Source organism: Vigna angularis, chromosome 6 (genome assembly GCF_016808095.1).
Source record: "Vigna angularis cultivar LongXiaoDou No.4 chromosome 6, ASM1680809v1, whole genome shotgun sequence".
Taxonomy (NCBI): domain Eukaryota; kingdom Viridiplantae; phylum Streptophyta; class Magnoliopsida; order Fabales; family Fabaceae; genus Vigna; species Vigna angularis.
The window spans coordinates 12,746,025-12,773,308 of record NC_068975.1 but is presented as its reverse complement, the minus strand read 5'-3'; the positions used below and the strand labels follow the sequence as shown (position 1 = coordinate 12,773,308).

At 35.2% G+C, this 27,284-nt stretch overlaps 1 protein-coding gene and 1 pseudogene across 1 annotated transcript; one reads left to right on the top strand and one right to left on the bottom strand.

Annotated features, from left to right (window-relative positions):
• The first annotated feature begins 560 nt into the window (after nt 1–560).
• LOC128197503 (BAG family molecular chaperone regulator 4-like) lies at nt 561–10,592 on the top strand (annotated as a pseudogene).
• Nucleotides 10,593–23,208: 12,616 nt separating this feature from the next.
• Nucleotides 23,209–26,180, bottom strand: LOC108344115 (cation/H(+) antiporter 4). Its single transcript, XM_017582582.1, has 4 exons — nt 25,917–26,180; nt 25,366–25,795; nt 24,415–25,001; nt 23,209–24,303 (listed from the first exon to the last, which is right to left on the bottom strand). The coding sequence occupies exons 1-4, from the start codon at nt 26,178–26,180 to the stop codon at nt 23,209–23,211; spliced, it is 2,376 nt and encodes a 791-aa protein (XP_017438071.1).
• Between the last annotated feature and the right edge of the window lie 1,104 nt (nt 26,181–27,284).

Below are 27,284 nucleotides of genomic sequence, written 5' to 3'. Positions count from 1 at the left end.
TCCTTACAAAGAAGAACAAGTATATTGAGAAGGAGACTATCCAAATACAGGGTAATTGCAGTGTGATCATACAAAAAGTACCTCCTAAGCTTAAAGATCCAGGAAGCTTCAATATTCCGTGCACCATAGGAGACTTGGAAGTTGGAAGAACATTGATTAATTTGGGAGCTAGCATTAATTTAATGCCGCTATCTATGTGTAAACAAATTGAGGGATTGGAAATCAAACCTACCAGAATGGCTCTTCAACTGGCAGATAGATCTCTTAAATATCCATATGGAGTGGTTGAAGATGTGTTAGTGAAGGTTGATAAGTTTGTATTCCCAGTAGATTTTATTGTAATGGAGATGGAAGGGAATAGTGATGTACCTCTCATTCTTGGGAGACCTTTTATGAAGACTGCTAGAGTTTTAATTGATGTGGAGAATGGTAAGCTGAAATTGAGAGTTCATGATGAAGAAGTCACTTTTGACGTATTCAAAGCCATGACATATCCAAATGATGATAAGGCATGTTTTCAATTTGACGAACTTGATGAAGTTTGTATGATACAAGAAAAGATGGTGAGGCCTGTTTCTCCATTAGAAAGAACTCTTATTGATGCTTGTGAAGATCTAGATGAAGGAGAAGAAAGATTAGTTGAAGAGTGCGTGATGGAATTGGAAACATTGAAGAAGATTCCAGTGGAAGATACAAAATTTGAAATAATTGAGAAGGAAGAAGAAGTCAAAGTAAAGAAGCCAGAATTAAAAAGACTCCCAGCACATCTGAAGTATGTTTTTCTAGAAGAAGATGGAAAAAGCCAGTTATTATCAGTAATTCATTGTCTCTACAAGAAGAAGAACAATTGATAGAAATTCTGAAGGCAAATAAAGGAGCAATTGGGAGGTCAATATCAGATCTTAAAGGTATTAGCCCAACTTATTGTATGCATAAGATTTTTATGGAAGAGGATTATAGACCGAGTGCTCAACCATAGAGAAGGTTAAACCCTGTAATGAAGGAGGTGGTCAGAAAAGAAGTGTTGAAACTTTTAGAAGCGGGTATTATTTATCCAATCTCTGACAGCGAATGGGTAAGTCCAGTTCAGGTGGTTCCAAAGAAAGGCGGCATGACAGTAATTCACAATGATAAGAATGAACTTATTCCCACTCGGACAGTTACTGGATGGCGGATGTGCATTGATTACAGAAAGTTAAATAAAGCCACTAGGAAGGATCATTTTCCTCTTCCTTTCATGGACCAGATGTTAGAAAGATTAGCAGGTCAAGCTTTCTATTGCTTCTTAGATGGATATTCTGGATACAATCAAATTGTGGTAGATCCAAAAGATCAAGAGAAGACAGCTTTTACTTGTCCTTTTGGTATTTTTGCTTATAGGAAGATGCCATTTGGATTGTGTAATGCTCCAACTACTTTTCAAAGGTGTATGTAGGCAATTTTCGCAGATCTCTTAGAAAAGTGTATTGAAGTCTTCATGGATGATTTTTCAGTCTTTGGAAATTCTTTCCAAAGGTGTTTGGCGAATTTGGATATTGTTCTCAAAACATGTGTTCAGACAAATCTTGTTCTTAATTGGGAAAAATGTCATGTTATGGTGAAGGAAGGAATTGTGCTGGGACATAAAATTTCTGCTAAAGGGATTGAGGTAGATAAAGCAAAAGTGGAGGTTATTGAGAAATTACCTCCACCGACAAATGTAAGGGGAATCAGAAGTTTTCTAGGTCATGCTGGATTTTATAGAAGATTCATTAAAGATTTCTCAAAAATTGCCAAGCCATTGAGTAATCTTCTTATGAAGGACGCTTCTGTTGTGATGAATGAAGAATGTTTGAAAGCTTTTGATATATTGAAGAGCAAATTAGTGTCAGCGCCAGTGATTATAGCTCCAGATTGGAATAAAAATTTTGAGCTAATGTGTGATGCAAGTGATTATGCAATAGGAGTTGTTCTTGGCCAACGAACAGAGCGGATTTTTCATCCAATTTATTATGCCAACAAAGTTCTGAATGATGCTCAATTGAATTATGCTACCACAGAAAAAGAATTTCTAGCTATAGTGTATGCTCTAGAAAAATTTAGACCTTATCTTATTGGGTCTAAGGTGATTATTTATACAGATCATGCAGCTATCAAGTACTTGTTGACAAAGCCAGATTCTAAGCCTCGTCTGATTAGATGGGTACTACTCTTGCAAGAATTTGATGTGGAGATCCGTGATAAGAAAGGGAGTGAGAATTTGATTGCTGATCATTTATCACGATTAGTCAACAAGGAGGTTACTAGGAAGGAATCAGAGATCTGGGAGTCTTTTTCAGATGAAGCACTCATGTATATTCAGCAGAGGCCATGGTTTGCTGATATGGCTAATTTCAAAGCTGCAAGGGTCATGCCAAGAGATTTAACATGGCAACAAAGAAAGAAATTTTTGCATGATGCCAAGCAGTTTGTTTGGGATGATCCGTATTTGTTCAAGATTGGAGCAGATAATCTTTTGAGGAGATGTGTGACAAATGAAGAAACAGAAGGGATTCTCTGGCATTGTCATGATTCACCTTACGGGGGACATTTTAATGGAGAAAGAACAGCAGCAAAAGTTCTTCAATCAGGGTTTTATTGGCCAACTTTATTTAAAGATGCTCATAATCATGCTAAAAATTGTGATAAGTGTCAAAGAGCAGGGACAATCACTAAACGTCATGAGATGCCATTACAAGGCATTTTAGAGGTTGAGATTTTTGATTGTTGGGGTATTGACTTTGTGGGACCCTTTCCTTCATCTTTCAACAATGAGTATATTTTGGTGGCAGTGGATTATGTGAGTAAATGGGTGGAAGCATTGGCTTGTCCTAAAAATGATGCTCGCACAGTAATTAAATATCTGAAGAAGCAGATATTTTCACGTTTTGGAACTCCAAGAGTGTTGATTAGTGATGGGGATCTCATTTTTGCAATTATCAGCTAGAAAAAGTACTCAAACATTATGGAGTGAAACATAAGGTAGCTGCACCTTATCATCCACAAACCAATGGACAAGCTGAGGTATCTAACAGAGAAATAAAGAGGATCCTGGAAAAAATAGTGACATCATCAAGAAAGGATTGGTCACTAAAGCTGGATGATGCTCTTTGGGCTTATAGAACGACAATGAAGACGTCTATGGGATTATCACCGTTTCAATTAGTCTATGGGAAAGCATGTCATTTGCCAGTAGAGTTGGAGCATAAAGCGCTGTGGGCTTTGAAGTTTTTGAATTTTGATCCTCATGAAACTCAAAGCACACGCAGAAGGCAGATTCTGGAGCTTGAAGAAATGCGATTACATGCATATGATTCATCCAAGGCTTATAAAGATAAGATCAAATTCTATCATGACAGAAAGTTGGTAAATAAAGTTTTTAATCCAGGACAACAGGTATTATTATTCAATTCAAGATTGAAGATATTCCTTGGAAAATTGAAGACAAAATGGTCAGGACCATTTGTAGTAAAAGGAGTGCATCCACATGGAGCAATTGAAATATTTAATCCAGCCGCTGATGATCCACAAAGAAGCTGGGTGGTGAATGGTCAACGTCTCAAACCTTATTTAGGGGGAGAAGTGCAACAGTTGTCCACAATGATGCAGTTGGTTGATCCTTGAAATTTCGGGTCAGGCTCGTGACGTTAAACAAGCGCTACCTGGGAGGCAACCCAATTGATTTACTTATGTTTTTGTTTGGTTTTCTGAACTTATTTATTTGTGTTTTAGAATAGGGTTTGATGTACTCAATTGGAAACTTTATCTGTTATGATGGTTTGCTTATGATTGTGAATGTTTGATAAGTAATGCTTGATGATCCTTTGATATGGATTGATGTTGAGATGTGCACTTTACATGCTTATACAGGTGGTTCACAAGCTTTGTGAACAAATGCAAGTTATTGTGATTGTGATTGTGATATTAAGCAGGATGTGTATGTCAAATGTGAATGAGCTTATATGTGAGGTTTTGAGCTCCAGAGTTGTTGTGATTGAGTGCTATTACTTTGGAAGCATAAATAACTTTGCCCAGGTTTTCTATGATTGAATCAATTGCTTGTTTGCATTATATGATCAAGGCCGTTTGTTGGAAACCCTTATATTAGCCAAATTTCATGAAATTAGCCACTAAAAGAGAACACTTTGTGTTCTATCCTTTGAACCCTTAGCCTTGAACATGATTTGAAAACCCTTATTGAAAAGCTTTACCTTGAGTTAAGTAGAAAATATTATGTGGTATTGACAAATGTTCAAGTTTGGGGTTGTTGGAAAATAGAAAGGGAAATTGAAAGCATTGAGCTAAGAGCTAAGAAGTAAATATGTGAAAAGCAAAAGAAAAAAACAGAAAGAAAGGAAAAGAAAAAGCAAAGCTCAATGCAAAGGAAAGTTGGGAAAGTAAGAATGATTGTGTTTATATGATTCTCTTAACTCAAGGGTTTTGTGATCTAGAAAAACCAATTTTCTTGTTAGCCCAGCCACATTATAAGCCATTGAAAGTCCTTGTGATAATGCATGCTTGTGAATTTATTTGATTGTGGTTAAATGAAAGGCAAAGTCAATTCTTGTGACATTGTTGTAGTAGAGTGAAAGAGTGATTACCTCTTATACACTTGTGTTTGAGTGAAACACTTTACCTAGTGAGGAGATATTCCATGAGCACATGAACATCCATGCTTAGTTGATTTATCATTCATGAAAAATAGCATTTGTTGGATATTAAGTGATTTTGTGAACACCCAAAGCATGTGCACATCTTGATTGAAATCTTTGTCATGAGTTTGATTGAAGTTTTTACTTATCTTGAAAAGAGGATTTTTGAATGAGTGAACCATTGTACAGATTGGTAGAAGATTGAGTTACATTTTGTTTGCTTGAGGACAAGCAAAGTTCTAAGTTTGGGGTTGTGATAACAGTTGAAAAACTGTTATTTTCATGCTTAAATTTGATACTAAAAGCAACCTTTAACACTTAGAAACTAGCTTGAAATCATGCTTTTGGTCATATTTTTAGAAATAAGAGAGTTGGACAGGTTTATGCTTGATTTCAGTGTTTTATGCAGGTTTTAAGGTGAATTTGGTGAAAGAAGTGAAGAAGGATAGGAATGGAATCAGAAAAGACATTAAAAAGTGCAAAAGGAGAACCGCAACCACCGCTCAGCGGCAGTTTACCGCTGAGCGGCACTCAGAAACCTACGTTGGTTCCGCTGAGGGGTGAAAAAGCCGTTGAGGGGAAGAAACGAACTCGCGCACTTACCGCTGAGCGGTGGTTTACCGCTGAGCGATACTATTTTGGGCTTGGGCCTAATTTTATGTAATTTTACGAATAGTATATAAGCTTTAGGGTTTCCTAGGGTTTGTATCTTTGGTTGGGACGAAGCAAACACTCTCTTTTCCACCCCTTTGAATGAAGATCTTGGATGCTCAGGCTACCTCTCTACCTTTCTAGGGTTTTATCTTTCATTCTTTCATTATTGTTCATCTAGATTCACCATGAATATGGTGAACTAAACCTTGTATTGTTGTTGGGGAATCAATGTAATCTTGTGAAACTCTCATATATGGAATCTGTGTTTAAAAATCTTATTTGAGATACATGCTTTCTTTGATTAATTGTTAGGGTTTTTCCTCTTTGCTCAAAGCATGCAGTGTTTAACTCATTCATTGTCATGATCATTGATTTTGTCGATATGGGAACGTACGGGGAAGTCTAGATACGGGGAATTTCTCCCAATAGTATATTGGTTGCCTTTAAGCTCCTGCACTTCAGAACTAATTACTAGGAATGCTAGGAATTGTATGAACTCGTAATTAAGGATAGGCCTTCTTGACAAGGTAATTTAGAGAGTGGCATTAACATTGATGAAAAGATTGATGAATTCCTAAAATATATGAGAGTGGATTTGATGAAATTGATAACCCCAACAACATACTCATCCATATAATTCATTCCGTGTTTGTTTTACTCTTTTGCCATTGATCAAATTCATGCATACATATTTAAATTACTGTCTTTTGCATTTAAACCTAAAATCAATCGTTCACAAGTCTCAAATAACTAACTAGGCCGTGAGTCCTTTGGGAGAACGATACTTGGTCTTACCGAGTTTATTACTTGATATGATTCGGTCACACTTGCCGAGGGTCAAACAAGTTTGTGGCGCCGTTTTCGGTGTTCATAAATTTGTCATCACTATGCAAGTAAGCTGCACAAATTGAGCCTTCTACTCTAGCTTTATTTTTAACTGAACGTTTGGATTCTCCCATAAACCTTTCAAATGGATACATCCACCTGTATTGCACAGGTCCCCCAAGCCAAGCTTCATATGCAAGATGAATTGGAATATGCTCCATTGAATCAAAGAATGCAGGAGGGAATATTCTTTCTAATTTGCAGAGAATAATTGGGATATTTTCATCCATCTTTTTACGGGAATTCTCCTTTAGTGTCGTGCAACACAAATCTTTAAAGAAGTTACTGATTTCTATCAGTGGATTTAACACGTGCATTGGCAAACAATTGAACACAAGAGGGATGAAAGTCTCCATGAATACATGACAATCATGACTCTTCAACCCTTGAATAGTACCGTTCTGAACATTGGCACATCTGGACAAGTTAGAAGCATATCCATCTGGCATTCTAAGCTCCTTGATCCATCCACACACTATTCTTGCCTCGTCTTTTGACATGGTGTAATTTGCTTTTGGTTTAAATAATCGGCCGTTACCTTGCGCCTTCAACTCTAAGTCTTTTCGTCCATAATACAAAGGTAAATCTTTTCATGCTTTCTCATTATCTTTTGTCTTACCTATAACATTCATAACTGTGTTGAAGACATTGTCAAAGAAATTTTTTTCGGTGTGCATGACATCGAGGTTGTGTCTTAGCAAGTTGTCTTTCCAATAGGGAAGTTCCCAGAATATGCTTCTTTTAGTCCAATTATGCCATTCTCCAAACCCTTCTATCCTATTCTGACCAGATTCAGTGACTTTTGGATAGTCTTTCACTCTTCTCCAAACGTGTGATCCAGTCAACTTCGGCGGGGGCATATCCGTTTCAACTTGCCCTTTGCGAAATGCCTTTTTGTTTCTTCTAAAGGGGTGATCAATGGGCAAGAACCGTCGATGGCAGTCAAACCAACTACTTTTCCGACCATAACTCAACTGGAATGACTTTGTATGTTCCATGCAATGTGGACAAGCTAATCGACCATGCGTGCTCCAACCAGATAACATGTCGTACGATGGGAAGTCATTAATAGTCCACATCAAGGCTGCCCTCATAAGGAAATTTTGCTTCCTTGAAACGTCATACGTCCAAACACCATTCCATAACTTCTTCAAATCATCAATCAAAGGCTCCAAATAAACATCAATCAATGATTTGGGATTAGATGGACCTGGTATTATACACGATAAAAACATGTAAGGCTTTTTCATACACATCTCAGGTGGTAGATTGTATGGGGTAACTATCACGGGCCAGCATGAATATGGTGATGCAGACGCCTGAATGTACGGGGTAAACCCATCAGAGCATAGACCAAGTCTGACATTATGTGGTTCACTAGCAAAGGATGGATGTTTACGATTGAAGTGCTTCCAAGCTTCACCATCAGAAGGATGACGCAAAAATCCCGGAGTTTTGTTACCATCATGCCATGTCATGTGTTCTGATGTTTGCATTGAATAAACAATCTTTGTAATCTTGGAATTATAGGCAATTAGAACATGGACTTTAAGGGAATTGGTTTTTTTTGCCTCCGTCCAGCATGCATTGTATGATATCGAGGTGAGCCACAAAACTTGCATTCAACCAACAATGCATCATTTTTGCCACTGTCATTGTCATAGAATAACACACATCCATTAACACAACAATCAATCTTCTTGACATCCAATCCCAACTTTGAAACACATTTTTTGGCTTGGTAATAATTCTTCGGCATGAAATTGTTTGGTGGTGTCAAATCTAACATCAATTTTGTATAGAAGTCCACTGCTTGAATGGGAACGTTCCAATTAGATTTCTCAGCCATGAGTCTAATGCACACTGACAATTTTGACTCAGATGAACCTTCAAATACAGGTAGATTTGCCTTTGTCAGTAAATTGTAAAACCTCTGCGTCGTTTCATTTGGAGGCTCTTCATCATGACTATCGTCTACTTCTTTAGCATGGTGACGAAGAACATTGTCGACCATCTCTTGCATATAGGCAAATTGATCTATCTCAGATGTATGTACAATAGTATTCGAACCTGATGCAAGCCGTTTTTCAGCTTCAGTAGAGGTCGAAGGAATTTCTTCACCATGAAATGTCCAAACCGTGTAATTAGGCATGAACCCTTTTTGGTAAAGGTGAACTTTGACGACTTCATCTTTCAAAATCCTTGTACATTCGCACTTGATGCATGGACATCGAATCCCTCCATCAAGGGCATAATATTGATATCGTTGGGCCGTCTCCACAAACTCTTCAACTCTGATGACAAAAGATTCCTTCAAACCTCTCCTTCCACTATAACAACGGTCGTACATCCATCCACGATGGTTGGGAAAATGGGCCATGTTCTGTGACAAGCCAAACAAATAAAAACTTAGCCAAAACAGCAACACTCCATGTGACATAAGTAATAAACCTATTACTACTCAAGTCGAACATGGAAGGCAATTTGAACACTATGGTCATAGGCATTCAATAAGGGCATGCAAAGAGAAGTCCTCAGTATTGAAATGCCTTAGACATACTAAGGGGGGCTGTGTATTAAAGTTGGAGGAGACAACTTATTACTACTGAAGTTCTCTTCTCTAGAGTACTTCCGAATATTTTGTAGGTTCTAAGTGTTTAGTGTATTTTTACCCTTCTCATTGCTTTGAGAATGTGTGTAGTACCATAGGTATTTAAATGACTACTTCACTTAATCAAGTTATAGCCTAATAAATGAAATACAAGGTAAATGAACATACAATATAGACATCAACATAATTTAGGCAATCAAATATCTATAAAAGCATGGATATATACTACATTCTAACCATGGATATATTTAGGCAGTTTGCAAATTCTAACCATTCTAGTGCATTTTTAGTAGTCATTTTGAAGAAGAAAAAGTTGTATTGGGTGTCTATTTTCATGCAGCAAGGATTTTTTGCTATTTGGCAGTTTAAACAAGTCGTAATTGTTGTATTAAACTTGTTACAGCATTCAAAATGAAGCCAGATTCATGTATGTGCAATTTACATATTCAAACCTCATTTTTTAGTGAAATTGGGAACTAAAAGGGTGAATCTGCTATACAGTTTCGTTTTGAACCCAATTACAGTTCAAACAAGTTTAAATTGATGAATTCAAGTTGCTGAAAGTATTATCAAAGAGTCAGAATCACTTATGCACGAATTCACTTTTAGAACCACCAATCTTGGATCAATTTTTTGGTGTAGAGTTGACAAAATTTAAGTGCTGTTATGATGAAGTTGGTATGAAATTCCATTTTGGTTGGAGCAAAACATGTTTAAGTTTTTCTTGCTTTCTTCATCTATTAAAGAACCTTTCTTAGAATCCATTTGAGTGCCTACTTATATTGTACACCTATTTCTAATAGTTTTAAGCTTGTAGGCATTTTAAAATTGACCAATTCAAGTCAGAATTTGGTGCTGTCCTTGTACATTTCTGGTCCACTTTTTGATCTACTTTGGTGCTAATTAATGCGTGAAATAGTGGTGTTCTAAAGAATTTGAGGTGCAGTCCAGTTTTAGAAACATTTTCCAACTAAGGTGGCATCTTAGGAAGTGGAAAAGGAGCACAATTTGTCAATTCAAAGGGGCTGTCCAACAAGGAAAAATGATGAAATTGGCAACTCCGATAGCCAAATATTGAGTTCTAAATTGTTTTTGTAGTTAGGTTTGTTCATTAAATTTCATTCCATTATTTTAATAATCCAGAATTGAATTTGGGCAAACAAAATAATAGCTGGAAAGGGATTCAAAGGCCTTTCTTCACATGTTTGGGGTGAAGGATAAATCCAACATAGTGCTAGTTGAAGACCCTATTAGTCAAGATAAGAGGTTGTTAGAGAGAAGGAACAATGCTAAGATGGAGAAAGCTGCAAAATCAATCTCAGAAATCAGCTTGGAAGTAGAGAGGCTTGCAGGGAAAAAATAGTGTTGTGGTTGCTAATGATCAGTGATTGGATTTGGTTAGGTATCAACATTTGAGTGAATTATCAACAAAGGTGAAAGATTTGCACAAACAGATGTGCTTAATCTGATTGAGTTATTGCTGAATCAATTGCTTAAAGTAGATGGTATAATGGTTGAAGGGGATGTGAAATTAAAGAGGAAAATTCAGGTCATGCCAAATACTGAGATGCATTTTACTGAATTATGTTTATCATTGTATCTCAAATTACATTTGTTTAAGCAATTGTAGTTCTAATGTTAGTGAAAAATTAATTTTGAAGTTAAGAAGAGTTCAAAAGTATGTTGAAACTCTGGATTAGCTGAAGATTAAGAATTCATTGCTTGGTAACAATGGACATGATGCACCATTGAGAATGTGTGTAGTACCATAAATAGTTCAGGGGACTTTTATCCTTCTACATCAATACTTTTATCCTTCTACATCAAGTAGTAAGATTAACGGTAAATCAATCCTAAGTTCAGTAATGTGAGACTTCAATCACACTCATACACTATAATTTGTTCGTACAAGGAATTTCCAACACTTTTTTCTAACCATTATGGGATCACTCAAAGTATGACAAAAAGGTAATGAATTTGGAAATGAAACTTTACTTTAGCATGTCAAGAAGAAGATGGAATTTTCTAAGACTAGCTACTAAAACACAACTTACAAAAACATTGATTCAGTTTAGCCATTACCTTGAGATCAGAGAGACCAATCACACAAGCACAGTCCACTACTTTAGCACCAGCAAGTTCTACAATTGAAAGCAAACTTAACCATTTTAGGAACAAAAAAAAAATGGGGGTTAATTCATAAAGCTTTTTTTTATATATATTTAAACATGCTTTAGTAGACAGTAACCCAACCACTTAATAAGGATTTTACCTGTAGATACTTGTCACTTGTTGATATTTGTCATTCCTAATACATAATTTCAATTAATCTATGTTGTATCAGAACTACTGTTACGAGATTGGGTAAAAGCGTAGAAAGGTATGTGAAATATGAACAAGAGTCCATTAGTTTTCCTCAACCACCGATTGAAAAACATTAAAGTTACTTCTCCTCAAGTTAAAAAAATTGAAGAAATTATATGAGATAACTTTGTTAAACTAAGTTAATCTTGTAATGTTTTTTGTGTCTTGTACATCATCATTTTGTCCAAAATTGTATCAATTATTTGTATTAAAAGAATTAGATTATTGAGGTACTATTATTATTAAACAGAGAAATAGCCATGACATGAATGAAATATGCAGCAAAAAGAGAAGGAGCAAAATTGCATTTCTGTGTTTCACTTTCCATCATACAGAAAACTAACACTTCTAAATATCATACAAACATTACCCAGAAGCAAATTTCAGCAATCACGACTTTATGAAAGAAAGTCTCTGTAGAAAGTGGCTAAAATTTTCATCAGTATCCAACATGCTAATTCTTACGTATTTTGGACTGACCCCAAAGTGTTTTCCACTTCTAGTTAAGATGTTGTGTGCTCGAAGGAAGCTTTCGCAGTCTTCCACGTTTCCCTCACACTTTAACCACACAAAAGTTGTCAAATCATCAAATATGCATAAAACATAAACAATGTATTGATGTAAATCGAAGTTAATTACGGATACACTTTTCTTAAAAGCTAAGCACAAAAAAAATCACTAAACAAGTAACTGAAAACCATACTGAGAAAGACGAAATGAATGCATGAAATTAAATTTGTGATGAATTGAGCAAGTAAGTACCTGGTTGAGGCTCCAAGACCTGTTTGAAAAAAGTGCAGAATGATTGTGAAAATTTAGGCAAACTGAACAACTCACTATGCTCCACCACCAGCTGCAAGAGCAAATCACCTACAAGTCTTATTGCTACTGATAGGCATCACTTTCCAGACCAAATCAATGCACTAGAACAAGTACCAAGAGAGTGAGGTGTTGGGTTAACTTCAACAACACTTTTAAACCATTCAATCAATATCAAACTTCATTTCTAATAAACACTTTTAAGTAATTAAAAACCACATAAGCTCTACAACCATACAATTCAAATAAGTAATGAGAATTAAAAATGAGAATCAATTATCAGTTAGCCAAAGAATGTGTTGAAACAGATTTTTTTGGTGCAGGGAGAGTAACTGAAGCTCTTCTTCCTCTGCTCCAACTCTCCACTTCACTAAGGATTGTCACATTCTTTATTTCACAATGAAGAAAGCATCAACTAATCTCTGCCAAAGCAATGAAACCCGACAAGTTGTTATCACTTCTCTTCCTCTGGTTGCATAGATTTTTACTTATGAATACATATGTCTACTTTCACTAAATCCAAATAAGAAAACAAAGTCCTGTAGACTATTGCCTTTCAATATATATATATATATATCCCTCCATAACTTTTCAACCAACGAAAACACCATTGGTTGCTTAACTAATAGAACAAAACCTCTTCCTAAAATGACATACAATTCTTACTACCCTTGTGCATGTTATGTTCTCTACTTGAGTGCATAGAATCTGTATAAACATTTTTCTGGACTAATCTTAATTGCTCAACTTCCTGCATTTTGTAATCTTTTATGAAATAACTTTTATGAAGTTTGTACTAATTTAATCCATAATGGGATCTCTAACATTCTTCGTATATATGAATATTCTTATTAGGCAAGGGCTATCAATCTGATACACTATATATGGCCAAAATTTTCAGTGAGGAACAATGCACCATCACACTTCAACCTAATATCTCTTCCTTCCACAAAAACATTACATTCTCTTCATAAAAACTTCATAATTCATATAAATCATTCATATAATTTGGTTGATCAACTTATACTATACTGTGAAAAGTATGATATTGTTGTCATGTATTCACATCTATATATATATATATATATATAGATATAGATATAGACGTGGCAGCATGATACAGTATATGAAATAGTCTCAACTTTCATGAAGAAAGTAGATCATTGACTGTTCACCGTTTTTACCTACTATTTTTTTACTTATGAAGAGAAGTTTGGTTATATAGACCTAAAGAGAATGCAAAGACTACTTAGATATTTGTATAAAGATGTGAAGGAATTCACAGATGAAGCCTGAAGGATAAGAGTGAAGCACTTGGAATGATACATTTTATCTTTACAGTTTTATAAGTTATGTTTTTAGTGTGCTTGTTTTTGCAGTGGTTGCTTTGATTTGTTTCTGGTTTAAGAGATAGTGATGATCTGACCTTTTGTATGAGGGACTCATGCTTTGTTTTCACTCCTTCCAATATATAAAATGGTAGTATATATTGAATGCTATAAATCGCATTCATAAAGTGCACATATGGAGACAAAATTTAAGAAAAAATACCTTAATCTACAATGATGGTTCCAAGAAATATCTTCAAACATATGAAGGTTTTACATAGTGAGACTGATTTTGGTTGTGCCACCACTTGACCGTAATACCAAATTTTCTAGCAAGTGGAAGACAAATGGAAAGCTTAAAGAGAGAACTTCTTTCTTGAAAAAAATTATTACTAAGTATATGAAAAAAAAATATTATTTTTCCCCCTCTCTAATCTTATATATTTGAACCCGTTGGCCACGGTTCTATGATAGACCTATGTGTAGTTGAGAGGGACAAATACATTAATTGACTTGAATAAAATTATCCACTGCAAGCAAGCATTATTGATTAAGTTCAACTAGTCACATTAATTATCATCAATTATAGACACTTAATCAATTACTTGTGTGCTTAAATATAAATCAAGTGTGTCTTCACATAATTGATTATGTTAAACTTTAGAGTATGTTGCATAATGCTCTACAGTCATATTAATATCTAGACATTAACATAAACACATGCATATGAATGAATCAACAATAAATAAATTCCTTTTTACAACTACACACCATCACTAAACAATATTAAGTTCAAACTAAAAATGAGTTCATAACAATATATTCAAGCATTCAATAACATTTCTATGACAGCACAAACCAGAAGCAACCAACAATATATCACACCCATGGTTAGAATTGTGAATATTTTCTTTTTAGAATTATGGCTCAAATCTTATTATAACATATAAGATATATAATGAATAAAATATGATATTTTTAAGTAAAAATAAGTGACATGAAAAAGGTTGAAAAATATCATATATGAAAATTTAGACAAAATTTCCAATCCACAAAAACTAAAATATAGTAATAAAAGGAAAATGGTATTTTCTTTATTTAAATCCTACATCCTAATACTGTGTTTTTATTCATCTCATTTTCGAGTTCAATGCCACTTAGATAATTTTCTTTCATTTGTGAATTCCATGAATTGGTTTTGGTAGTACCAGAACTTCAATTCTGATGTACTTGCATGCTAATTTTAGGAATATCATTATAGCAGTTTCTTCTGTCATTACTCTCTCCTAACAAGGAACATAACTCATCAACAAACATAACAACCAAATGGATAACAAATTAACTTTTCATTCCAACCAATTAATTAAGAAATCCCAAAATCAGGTCAATGTAGATTGTGATGCTTAAATCGTGAAGCTTCCTCTCAAAGATCCATGCCAGTACATCAACTCACAACTCTACACTCATTCTTTCGTTTTTAGGAGAGAATAATTCAGCACTGCAATTTTGGATCAACCTTACATTGACATCACCTACCAAACCAAAACACAACTTCCTTATCCCCTAAGAAACTAGATTACATGTGTTAAATTCTATGTCATATATATTACAAGAAAATATACTTAGTTTTGAATCACAGAGAAAATGAAGTTACCCTTTTCTATTTATCAATGAAAACAAAAAAGATTAAGGGAAAAAAACACATTTTGTTGAACTAAAACTAAGTTTCATTTTCCCTGCTTGGTTCAGATGTTTTGATTTGATGCAGTCACCTAAATGTGGAAGAAAGTGTTTTTGTTTTAGGAAGTTATATCCACCAACAAACTGTTTCTGATAGCTGAAAACTAAAAACCAACTTTTCTAAATGTTCTAAGGAATTTCTTTTTATCATGACCCAAGAATGGTGCACCCACCCACCTCAATTTTCCTACTTCCTACATCTCTAATTCCATTTTAACTTACAAATATGATATGGTTGTCTCTTTCATCGTTATTTTCATTGATCTACATTTTAATTAACTAAGAGTAAAAATAAGCTTGTGAGTGAAATGAAGTTTGAATGCACTATATTGAGTGCAACTTTACTTATAAGGTTATGGGTATTAGGTATAGGACAGAGATATCAGTGTCCATGTAGGTCAGACTTACCTTCTATAGCTCTATACATTGACCTTGACAGGAATATAACACCTTTAGAATTTAAGTCAGTATATATATATATATATATATATATATATATATATATATATATATATATATATATATATATATATATATATATATATATGCTGTCAAAGCGGCTGTAGCGGATGGGTTAGTGTGGAACAACAAACCAAGAGGGGGGTGAATTGGTTCTTACTAAAAACGTGTGCCTTAAAAATTTCTACTCAATTAAACTTACTTAGCAATTAATGATAACAATTAAATAGAGTAAGGTTGAGAGAAATTTGCACAAATGATTTTATCCTGGTTCGGATCTTACCAATCCTACGTCCAGTTGCTTATCTCGAAACAAGATAAACAATTTACTAATCACAAAACAATTACAAACTACAATCACAAAGATACAATTTGTAAAAGTTTAGAAAACACCTCTCTTGATGCCACAAGAGATGAGACAACACCTCCTTTGAATCTTCACAAAGGATGAAACACTTTCTCCGAATACTTCACGAAGGATGACTTCCTCTTCCGAACACTTCCTTAGACACACCAAGGATGAACCAGCTATTCCTCTATCACCGTAGCAGTATTTCACCAACTCTACAGACAGAGTTTCCTTAGCTGAGCAAGAGCACACAATTCTCAAGAGTTTCTGAGTATTTGAGCACAAGGGAAGAGTTTCTCTAGGTGTTCTTGAGAGGAAATGAGAGTCTATTTATAGACTCATCCAAAGGCTCTTCCATTTTTCGTTTTAAGCCTTTTTGACTGTGTTAATCGATTAACTTAAGTGGTTAATCGATTAACTCACCAACGAATAGTCCAACGGCTCTAAAAACGGCTAGTTTTTCAAACGGTCACTTTGTTAATCGATTAACAGCCTCTGCTAATTGATTAACGCTAATCGATTAGATACCCTTGTTAATCGATTAGCATGCATTGCTGTGCTTCTCCATTCGTCTCTGGAACAATCGATTTTTGTACTTTGCTAATCGATTAACGCTAATCGATTAACCACCCTTGTTAATCGATTAGCATTGCACAATTTTTGCTTTTGGTTCATTTTTACATCACTTTTGAATGCATACATAAAACCACTAATTTCCTATGTTCATACAGTTATTACAAAAGTTACAAGTCTTCAAAAATCATTCTTCATGAGTCTTGGTTGTTCTTGACTTGATTTAGATATCATCAAAACTTCATCTTCATCATTTTGCTAACATATGCCTCCTACAGGGTACTGGAAGTCCATTGGAAAAGATAGGAATGTGTACTATAGAGGCAGAGCTCCTCAAGGAATCAGAACTGATTGGGTAATGCTTGAGTATTGCCTTGATGACAAAGACTGTGAAGACACCACTAGATTACAGGTATGTGTGTGTGTGTATATATATATATATATATATATATATATATATATATATATATGTATATATATATATATATATACATATATATATATATATATATATATATATATATATATATATATATATATATATATTCAACCTATATTAAAATATCAACAATGATACGTACACATTTTAACAGTATAATAACTTCATGTTTATCTTTTATATCTTTCTTTATGACACATTTATTAAGTTATCAATATCACATTATCATCTTTTCTTATGTAACCTTTCTATCACATAATATTATTTCAGTATCTCACATTGTTATCATTTTCACCTCTCTGTATCTCTCATAGTGTGTGCACACCGGCATTTGTATTCAAAATATGTAACTATTAGCCCATAAAGTAAAGCTCTCAATGCCTACTCATATTCAAAAGTGATTAAAATAAGACAAAAGAACAGTAACCCTGTAGCCACGACAGACCTATTATACAAAACCAGTACCAATTCAAATGTAAGATACATTAAAATTATATTTGAAGAAAGTTGATAATGGCTATTTGTTATCAGCTTTCATAATCAAGTGATATTAGCTTGCTTTAGTTTTAAAATGACTATTTCTACAAAATGCATTAGCAATCAAAATGACAACTTTGAACAATATTTTCTATAACAAATCATATTGCACAAACTAATTCAGAGCATACATTGAACTAAAGCCAGAACGAATTCTTCTTAGCTTTTATAGTTCATCAATCAAAATGACAACTTACCTCGACGGTAGCCCCTTCAATAGCCTCTACAGCGGTAGTGGAAGACCTTGTCACGCAGCGACACTCCCCTGCTTACGCCGCCTCGTCTACGTCCCCTCGTCGAATATCCTCCCTCGACAATGGTAGCCTTCAACTCAATCAACCACCACCTTCCTCAGCTCAGAACACTGGAAAACGCTACAATGAAAAGAGGTTCCACCACTGACGCGTAATCGAAAACAGTAACAGGAAAATAAAATGAGATGGGAGAATTGGAGACTTCACCTATAATGGAGGAGTGGGGAAGAAGCGTATCCCAATTGTGGTTAGAGTAGGAAGTAGTCTGCACAAGCCAAAAAATTAGTTCGTCGAGGGAGTTAGGGTAGAGAATGTGAAAATTGGGGAAGAAGGAGTTTTCGCGAAATGAGGGCTTCGGAAATATCTCACTTTCTAATTTCATATACATCATTCACTTACCGACGATCGTTTGCCTTCGATAATCACTCCTGTCCATTACAGACGGCCATTAGCCTTCGGTAAAGTCATACTACACAAGCCTTCGGAAAAGCCTTCGATAAACTACATTTACCGAAGGCCACAAGGCCTTCGGTAATACTCCGCCAGTAATAATCGTTTTTCCTGTAGTGTTTCATACCACGTGTTTTGTTTCTTCTTGCTCATTGATCAATTCATGCATTCATATTTAGTTTTTAGTATTTTGCATTTAAACCTACAATATTTTGGTCACAAGTCTTAGATAATCAACCAATCACATAATTGTCTAGGCCGTGAGTCCTTTGGGAGAACGATACTTGGTCTTACCAGTTTTATTACTTGATACGATTCAGTTCCACTTGTCGAGGGTTAAACAGATACGATACTTGGTCTTACCAATTTATATTACTTGTGCGATTCGGTACACTTGTCGATTCATCCAACAGACACCACTAGACGTATATGGGAAAAGGCAATTTGTTGCTCATCATAAATGATTTTGTTACAAACGAAGAGATTCACATCAAATTAGGAAGCGGTACCATAAACATGTTAATTGACTATTTCTCTCATAAACACGTTAAAATTATTTGGATGATTTGTTGTTTTTTTACAATCATATTTCAAAGCAATCAAATTCATTACGAAAAACAACTTGAGCAAACTTAAAACAAGAATCATCCAAATATACCATTGCATAGTTTGATCATTTTTTAAGGATTCATTTATTAAGTTTTCCTAGAGTTGTTTTCTACCAGAAATTAGATCCACTGATTTTGTAGAAAAGAACTTCAAGAAACTTAGTATTCGAATCGTATATACAATGAGACGTCAAGTGCTATAAGTATTTGACGTAAAACTCCTTGAAGGATTTCTAAAAGAAATCCATTTTTACAGAACGTATGTTCATAAACAAAAGCAAAAACAAAAGAAATACATAATAACACTAAACATAGGAAAAAAAAATGAAAATCTAACCACGAAAAGATCCACGGGATAGTTAAAATGTTGAAGGATTTTGGTGAATGGAGGTTGTAGCATTTTGAAAGGGTGCAAAATCCAAATCTCTCAACCTTTTTCTTTGGATTTCTATCACTCCTTCAAGCTTTTCAACATAACAAAGAATCAAACCACAAAGAAATGACTCGTTTTTGTGACCTTGAAGGAGATAATAGAAAAACAAAGAAAAAAGTTAACAGATTGTTACGAGAAATTTTATGAATGGAAGTTGTAGCGTTTTGAAAGGGTGTGAAATCCAAATGTATAAACCTCTTCTTTGTGTTTCTATCACTCCTTCAAGCTTTTCAACATGATAAAGAATCAAACCACAAAGAAATGACTCGTTTTTCTCACCGTGAAGGAGCTTATAGGAACACAAAAAAATGTTAACACAAAGAAAACTGGAAGGAGTTCTTATGAGAAATTTTAGAAATGGAGGTCTAGAGGTTATCGAAGGCTCCGAAACTATATTTATAGAAAAAAAAAGAATAACTACTAGGAGCCAAAATTATTGCTCCTAGCTACTACAATGCAAATAACGTCTCCAAAAGAGTTCGACGTTTTGTGGTTGGTTTAAAAGAAAAAAGGAAAAATAATAAAAAAGAGATTGACACTTTGGCTTCTAACTGGTCAATAAAACTTCGAAGCCTTAGAAGAATACGACGTGTAACAGAGCCATGCGCATAATAAAACGTCAAATTAGGAAGCAGTTCGTCGTTAATATACAGTGGGGCGTCGAGTTCTACAAGGGTTCGACGTAAAACTCCCCGAAGCATTTCTAAAAGAAATCCATTTTTACAGAACGTATGTTCATAAATGGAAACAAAAACAAAAGAAAAGCATAATAACATTAAACATAGGAAAAAAATGAAAATCTAACAACGAAAAGATCCACGAGATAGTTAAAATATAGAAGGATTTTGGTGAATGGAAGTTGTAGCCTTTTAAAAGGGTACGAAATCCAAATGTATCAACCTCTTCTTTGTGTTTCTATCACTCCTTCAAGCTTTTCAACATGACAAAGAATCAAACCACAAAGCAATGACTCGTTCTTGTCACCTTGAAGGAGCTAATAGAAACACACAAAAAAAAGTGAACACAAAGAAACCTTGAAGGAGTTCTTACGAGAAATTTTATAAATGGAGCGAAACTATATATTTATAGAAAAAAAAAAGAATAACTGTTGGGTGCCAGAATTAATGTGCTTAACTACTCCAATGCCAATCATGTCGGAGTTTTAAAGAGTTCGACGTTTTGTGGTTGGTGTAAATGAAAAAAAGGAAAAGTAATAAAAAAGGGAATGACCCTTTGGCTTCTGACTGGTCAATAAAACGTCGAAGGCCCAAAGGAATACGACGTGTAATGGAGTGACCCTTTGTAATAAATCGTCGAAGCCCCTAGTAATTGGACGTTTTAGGGGTTGGTTTAGAAGAAAAAATAAAAAGAATAACTACTATCAAATAAAAAGTCGAAGCCCACAAAGAATTCAACGTTTCGTGGTTGGTTTAAAAGAAATAAGAAAAATATAATAAAAACGAATTGACCCTTTGGCTTCTAGCTGGTCAATAAAACGTCGAAGCCCCGATTAATGTGAAGTTTTCTAGGTTTATTTAAAAAGTTAAATAAAAAAATAATTGTTGCCTGTAATATACAACGTCCTATGTTTGTTACGGTTGACGTCATATTTAGTAAATCACTAATTTATTTTGTATTCAACGTCAACTTTTTTCTTAGCTGACGCTATGTGATTACTAAGGTCATTGTTTAACGTCAACTTTGTGTATTATTTGACGTTATTTCCTTAAAGACAATGGTGAGGAGATCCAATCGACGTGGTGTGAATAAATTTATTTACAACAATGTCACCGGTCTTTTTTAACGTTGGTTGTTCTGCTATGGGACGTTGAACGCATGATGTTATACGTGATTTTTGTACTAGTGAGACATTGAATGTTACATCTACACGACATCTACCGGTTGAATTTATTTACAATACTGCCACTAGTCATTGTTAATATTAATTGTTCTTTGAGTGGACGTTGAACGCGTGACGTTATACACTGTTTTTGTACTAATGGAAGTTTAACATTGTGTACCTCATCACTTCCTAGAAATTCCTCTTGCATTATGTTCTAAGATTGCTTTGCACTTGTGGCAGTAATTATCCTTGGAAAAATTGTGTCATCAACTGCTTGTTGAAGAGCAAATAAAGCCCTTGAATCCTTTTCCTTGTTCTCCTTCGACTCCTTCTTTTGAGTTGTACTAAGAGTAGAGGTGTCTTCTAGAATAGTGAATCCCTCCTCTATGATGTCTCATAAATCTTGAGAGCGAAAAAATGTCTTCATTTTTTACACTCTAAAAATAATAATTTTCTCCTATAAAAATAGGCAGGATGGTGTTGATTGGTAGAAGCCATGAGTTGATAAAATATTTTGGAAGTAGTATAAAAGGAGTTATAGTTTGTTTGAGGTAGTTGAAAATTTTATCTACGCACAGTAAATGACCAAATGTAACTCTAGTACCACTGTTAGTATTTTGAGATTGTGAAAGAAATAGTTGATGGAGTAGAGGAAATGTAGAGATAGTGGAATGTAGAGAAAATGTGGAGATAATGGAATGTGGAAGCAGTAGTTAGAAGAAGTATTGTAGTTGTCTTTAGTTGTGCTAGATGTTATCTTGTATCAAATGATAGAGTATATGGATATTTATAGACCCATAGATTATTCTAGAATATGCTAGCCACAACTTATGTGGAATGTTCTAGATTTTTATTTATGTAGAATGTTCTTGATTTTTTTTTCCTATCTTAAAATTTTCTATAATATTCTAGAATTTGTATGACATTTCAATTCTTTTATAATTCTTTTATCTTAGGAGCTTCTACATCTTCTAGAAGTTGCATTACACTATACTATTAAGTAATAATGCACAATAATCATATATCATCCTATCCAAAATGCATTGCTTACTACCCGGCCATTGCTCTAACCTCTCGTTTGAAACTAGTATTCTATCAAGACGACTTTTAGAAGTTCCATTTGGACTATAGCATGTATATTTTCATCCAACCACAAGTATGTCATTGACGTAACTAATCTATAAACTATTGAATTCAAAGATCTCCCTACTACTGGACCCTCCTACACTCAGACTTCTTTCCTCTGGTTTCCTAAACCGACTTAAACTCTCTCATTATACACCACAACTTAAATTTAATCAATGTTTTATATCTAGAATTTCTTTCCACAAGTCCTTTTTCTATTCAACTTACAAGGTGAGTAGATGTTCATGACTACAGTAGCCACGTTTCTCTTACCCCATTTACCACATACACTGCTAAAATATCTTGATTCCTAATATAGCTTTCACACTTAATTGGTCTCTACACCACATTGTTAGGATCCCTCCTGCCCCCATTCACTGCTTCATTTTCTATCCACTCAATCTCTGTACCATCCCGTATTGCCTGACACTTTTCAATACTAATTATTTCTGTTTCAGTTTATTGTAAGCATATTATTCTTACCTCTTCTTTATTTATGATTTCTTTTAAGTACTTTGACTTTACTGACCTCTCCCATCCTCTTATATTTAGGCTTAGTATTTTCATTATGACTCTAGAATAAATGCATTGACAAGAACCAGATTAAAATCAGATAGGTGAAATGGTTCATACTTACTTTTATAAGAATTTTTTTTTTAATTTGCTTAAAAACAAATACATTTCTACCTTTTTACGTATCCACTTAATGGCACTTTAACAATAATCGGCCTTTTGTTTTTAAAGAAACCGATTCTATGCAATTATTTAGAAAATATTTATCTTCAGTTTAAGAAAATTGGGATCCTGTGACATATAGCAAATATTACGTAGATTAATTACAGCATGTTATGCATACCCATCTCTATTCTATATTTATATATATATATATCTGCTTACACTGATGATATATAGTGTGTTTCTTTTTCTTTGCTATATGAAATCTCTTTTCTCTCTTCTGTTATTTCCTTTATAGTAAAGAACTACTCTTGAAAGCAAGTGTAACACTTGGCCAATACAAAATTGGAAAATTTTGTGAGAAGTCAAAACTTGAGGACTAATGTGTGTAATCATGACACAGCCGTTGACTGTTGTTGGACAACCAAAACAGAAGCCCTAGTCTCCATATCAGGTGAAGCAAGCAAATCTCCGATGACTCCCAACTCCGAATATTCAGTCCAATTTTCCAACCCATAGGTTTGAGAAGATCTCATTCCGTAGCGTCTTCCAACCATGATAAAATCAAATTTGTTGGCTATGTCTTTGATGAAAACCGTTGTCTGAGATGCATCTTCTATGGTGTGCTCTTCGTATGTAACATTTTCAAGTTTTCCATAGGCTCCACGCACCTCCCGCAACTCCTCATCATCAATCATGTCTTCCCAATTCGACATATCACGATCGTATGCAACCAACCTATACACAAACAACCTGTTGCCAAGGTTTTTGGTGAACCTCTTAGCCAAGCACAAGGCCTCTCTGTCATCTGCTCCTCCCAAGAAAACCATGGCCACTTTGTAATTTGCTGCGCTGAACCCAGCAGGGCCACGGCTCACAAGAATCCCAATGGAGCAAGGTGCCCTTTCCAAAACCCTTGAGTTAAATGACCTTATGTTGTTGTCCTCTAACTCAATCGAACCATCCCCTCCCCATTTCAGATGAAATGGAAGGATTATAATGGCTGCGTTTTTGTCCAGAGCAAGGTGACACACATCTTCATGCATCAGTGCCATTGGGGATATGGCAGTGTAGGTGTTGGCGGTGGCACAACCCGCATAGTCACGTTCAAAAAGGTCAAAGGTCACGATGAGTTCCCCGGAGTAGTTGTAGGAGGACCCCACCTTTTGCTGAAGTCTGTGTGCAATGAAAATGGGAGTGGACCTTCCAACCAGCTCCATCAGATGCAGAATATCTGCCACCAGTGTGTTCTCTGGACAAGGAGAACACAGCTGGAGCACGTTTTTCATGTGAATCACTTGGTATGTCTTTTGGATGCATGCAACAATCCTAAGCTCATGATTTTGCTTCAAGCTCATGATGTTCCTTTTTTGATACCCTGCGTATTTCCTTGAAGGGTCATACAGTGCTTTCACACCAATCTTCGAAGTTGTTCCCAGAACCAACACCGACACGATCAAAACCCCTATTACTTGTTTGTTTTGTGCCTGGAATGGTTGAAGAATCAAAACCAGTTTTTTAACAAATAACCATGGTATTATTTTGACATCTATTATTATAATATGTATGAATGAGTAACTCAAGAGTTAATCACGTACCATTGAATCGAACATGAGGACATAGGAGCAGACATCCACAACACCTTTGCTGCTCAAAATGAGAGCAAGGCAGAAACCATCAGAGTAGGGCATTTTACAGTAGCGGCAAATTCCCATGCACAATAGTATCTTAATCAATTGGGCTAATAGAATGAAGAAGAACACGACCACAAAAAAGGATAAAGGTACACAGGCTTTGAGATCCACCTTCATGGTGCAACATGTGACAAAAATTGAGGTGAGGAACCAACTGCAAAACAACTCAAGTTGGGAAACCAATTCTGACCCCAACGGTGGACCTTCAGGGACTGCAAGGCCTAAAATTATAGCCCCTACTAAGAAAGGTTGGTTGAAATACCCAGCGAAGAACCCTAATCCCAGAAACGACACAATGATGGAATAGATATATATCTTGCTCACGGGTTTCCCTTCTGGGGTGTTCTTCACAATCCACTTCATCGCCGGTCGCCCAATCAGTGGAATGCAGATTAGGTAAACAAAAAACGCCACCACGTTTGTGACTAGAATAGGAAATCCCAACTGCACGCTTTTCACATAGTCTGCGCCGAACCCTGCTGCGATTCCACCTGATTATCGTACAAAAATGAAAATCACAACCATGGAAAAACTCAAAAACACAAAAATCAATAAGTGATCATAGTCACCGTATCCATCCCATTACTTTACATTTGAAATTTAAATTTAATCCAATTTATATAGTTATTTAATTCAACCAACTTTATAATTTTGTCGTACATTTTGTTTTTCTTACAAAAGGTATTAAATGAATAAAAAATATACGTAATATAATCCTTAATAATACAATAGTTTTACAAATATAAACGTTAAGGGGCAATAAAAAAGGTATGTAAAAATTATAAAACTGTGTTTTATTAAAATATTATTTTATAAAGAAGTTTGACTCATGATGGAGAAAAGATTCCATCTTACCAGTTAGGTCATTGACGAAAGCTGTGGAGAGGGCAAGGCGACCGAGTTCGGAGTTGAGAATTCCGAGGTCGTTGAGCAAGGTGGAGACGACGGCGAAGGAAACGCCGCCCTGAGTTACTATGACCATTGGCAAGCTCGAGAAACTGTCATAATCATCATTTATTTGTTCCAGCTGGGAAGACAACAAGTTCATGACGGAAAACCCAATAGCTATGGAGACGAAGTAGGAGGAAAGTGCCATGACCCATGCTTTCTTCCCCGTTTTCGTGATCAAGCTCAGGTCCATTTGCACTGAGGTTATGAAGAGGAAGAATGAGAACCCTAACGATGACACCGTGTTCAGGATATCAGCACTCCCAAAAGGGAACAACATCTTCTTGTACTTTTCGAATGGTCCTGTCGGAATTGTTGGCCCTAGCAGAAAACCAGCCTGAAAAAACATGAAAACCCTAATGCTTTAACACATGTTGTTTAGATTCAACTTTTAACCGAACGATGGACTGAAAAAAGAAAAGGAAAACGATGATGATGAGCAGAGAAAAGGGACACACCATGACTTGTGAAACGAAATAGGGGAACCCAAATTGCTTGAGAATGAAATGAAAGGCTTGAGTGATGGCAAAGATTATAACCATTTGAATCTGAAGCATGGTGTATGCAGATTGTGCGGGCGATGAACCATTGGGGTGGTTCCAAATGCCATCGGAGATAATCTTCATGGGCTGATCCATGCACACGTTGTAGATCTCACGTCGTGAGAGAGGGATGCTGACCAGCAGCGTGGCCGAAGAGAAGATGGTTTGGTTGAAATTCATCTTGAAGGCAAGAGAAAAAGAATTTTCTTTTCTTTAGCAGAAAATATTAATATTAGTTATTAGTATTTTGTCAACAGAGAATTAAACGTATCACCTCTCACCTTCTCTTTCAAACTCTCTCTAATATGTTTGAAAGAGCGGAAGAGAAGGTAACAGTGCTGAGAAAAGCACAAAGTGATGGAAATAGTGAATGAAAGGAAAAGCAAGAGCATTAGAAAGGCGGGAGGGGAAATGTAATTAGGGTTTTAACAACTAGATACAGGGAAAAACCTGAGTTTACAAGTTTTCGTTTACTTAATTTGATGGTTATGGGGAACTTGCATAGGTGTAGCACGCCAATTTGTGGCTTCTCCATATAGAAAACAACAGTGAACAGATCATGTGTATTTTTTAACATTCTATTTTGTGTATGTTTAGGGTGTTATTTTTCTTTTCAATGGACTCTTTTTTATTATATATTTAATTTTTAATCTTATAAGGATGTATTTTTCTTTCGAAGATGACTTTTTCTGTCGTATATTTATTTCCTTTCTATAATAGTTTGTTTAAAAAATGACATTTTAGTGAGTACTACAAGATTCCTTTACCAGTAAAAAGAGTAACTTGTATAAATAAAAGTTCTAATCATTCACGAAGTTCCTATTTTTACGTGGAATCTCAATTTAGTCTCGTTATTTATGGAAATGTCAATTGGATTTCAAATTTATGAAAATTGCAACAATTGAATCCTTTCCGTTAAATTGTCTCCAACGGCGTTAGTGTGTGTTTGACGTGGCACACTGTAGTCAGTTTCTTAACTGACGTGGCTGACTGAAGTAGGGGCAGCTCAAGCACGTGGATATTATTATTCCAACATTTTTCTACTACAACCTAGTACCCTACCCTTCTAAAACCTAAATTACTTTATTTTACACATGGGACCCACCCAATACTAAATAATCATTTCCTATTTCTCTTCTCAACAAAGAATTTTAGCATTCTAATACACTTACGACCCTGCACCTCTCTCTAACTCTCCTTCTTTCTAATTAAATTTCTTTTTCTCTCCGAAAGCCAAACCTATTCCCAGTACTTCTCTCACGTCTTGCTCAATTTAAACACAGA

Excerpts from the sequence above, each read along its gene's own strand:
- LOC108344115 (XM_017582582.1), bottom strand. The coding sequence starts at position 26,180 with ATGAATTTCAACCAAACCATCTTCTCTTCGGCCACGCTGCTGGTCAGC. Across the intron at positions 25,002-25,365 it reads TTTCGTCAATGACCTAACTG|GTGGAATCGCAGCAGGGTTC; the intron begins GTAAGATGGAAT and ends TACGATAATCAG. Across the intron at positions 24,304-24,414 it reads TCCTCATGTTCGATTCAATG|GCACAAAACAAACAAGTAAT; the intron begins GTACGTGATTAA and ends CAACCATTCCAG.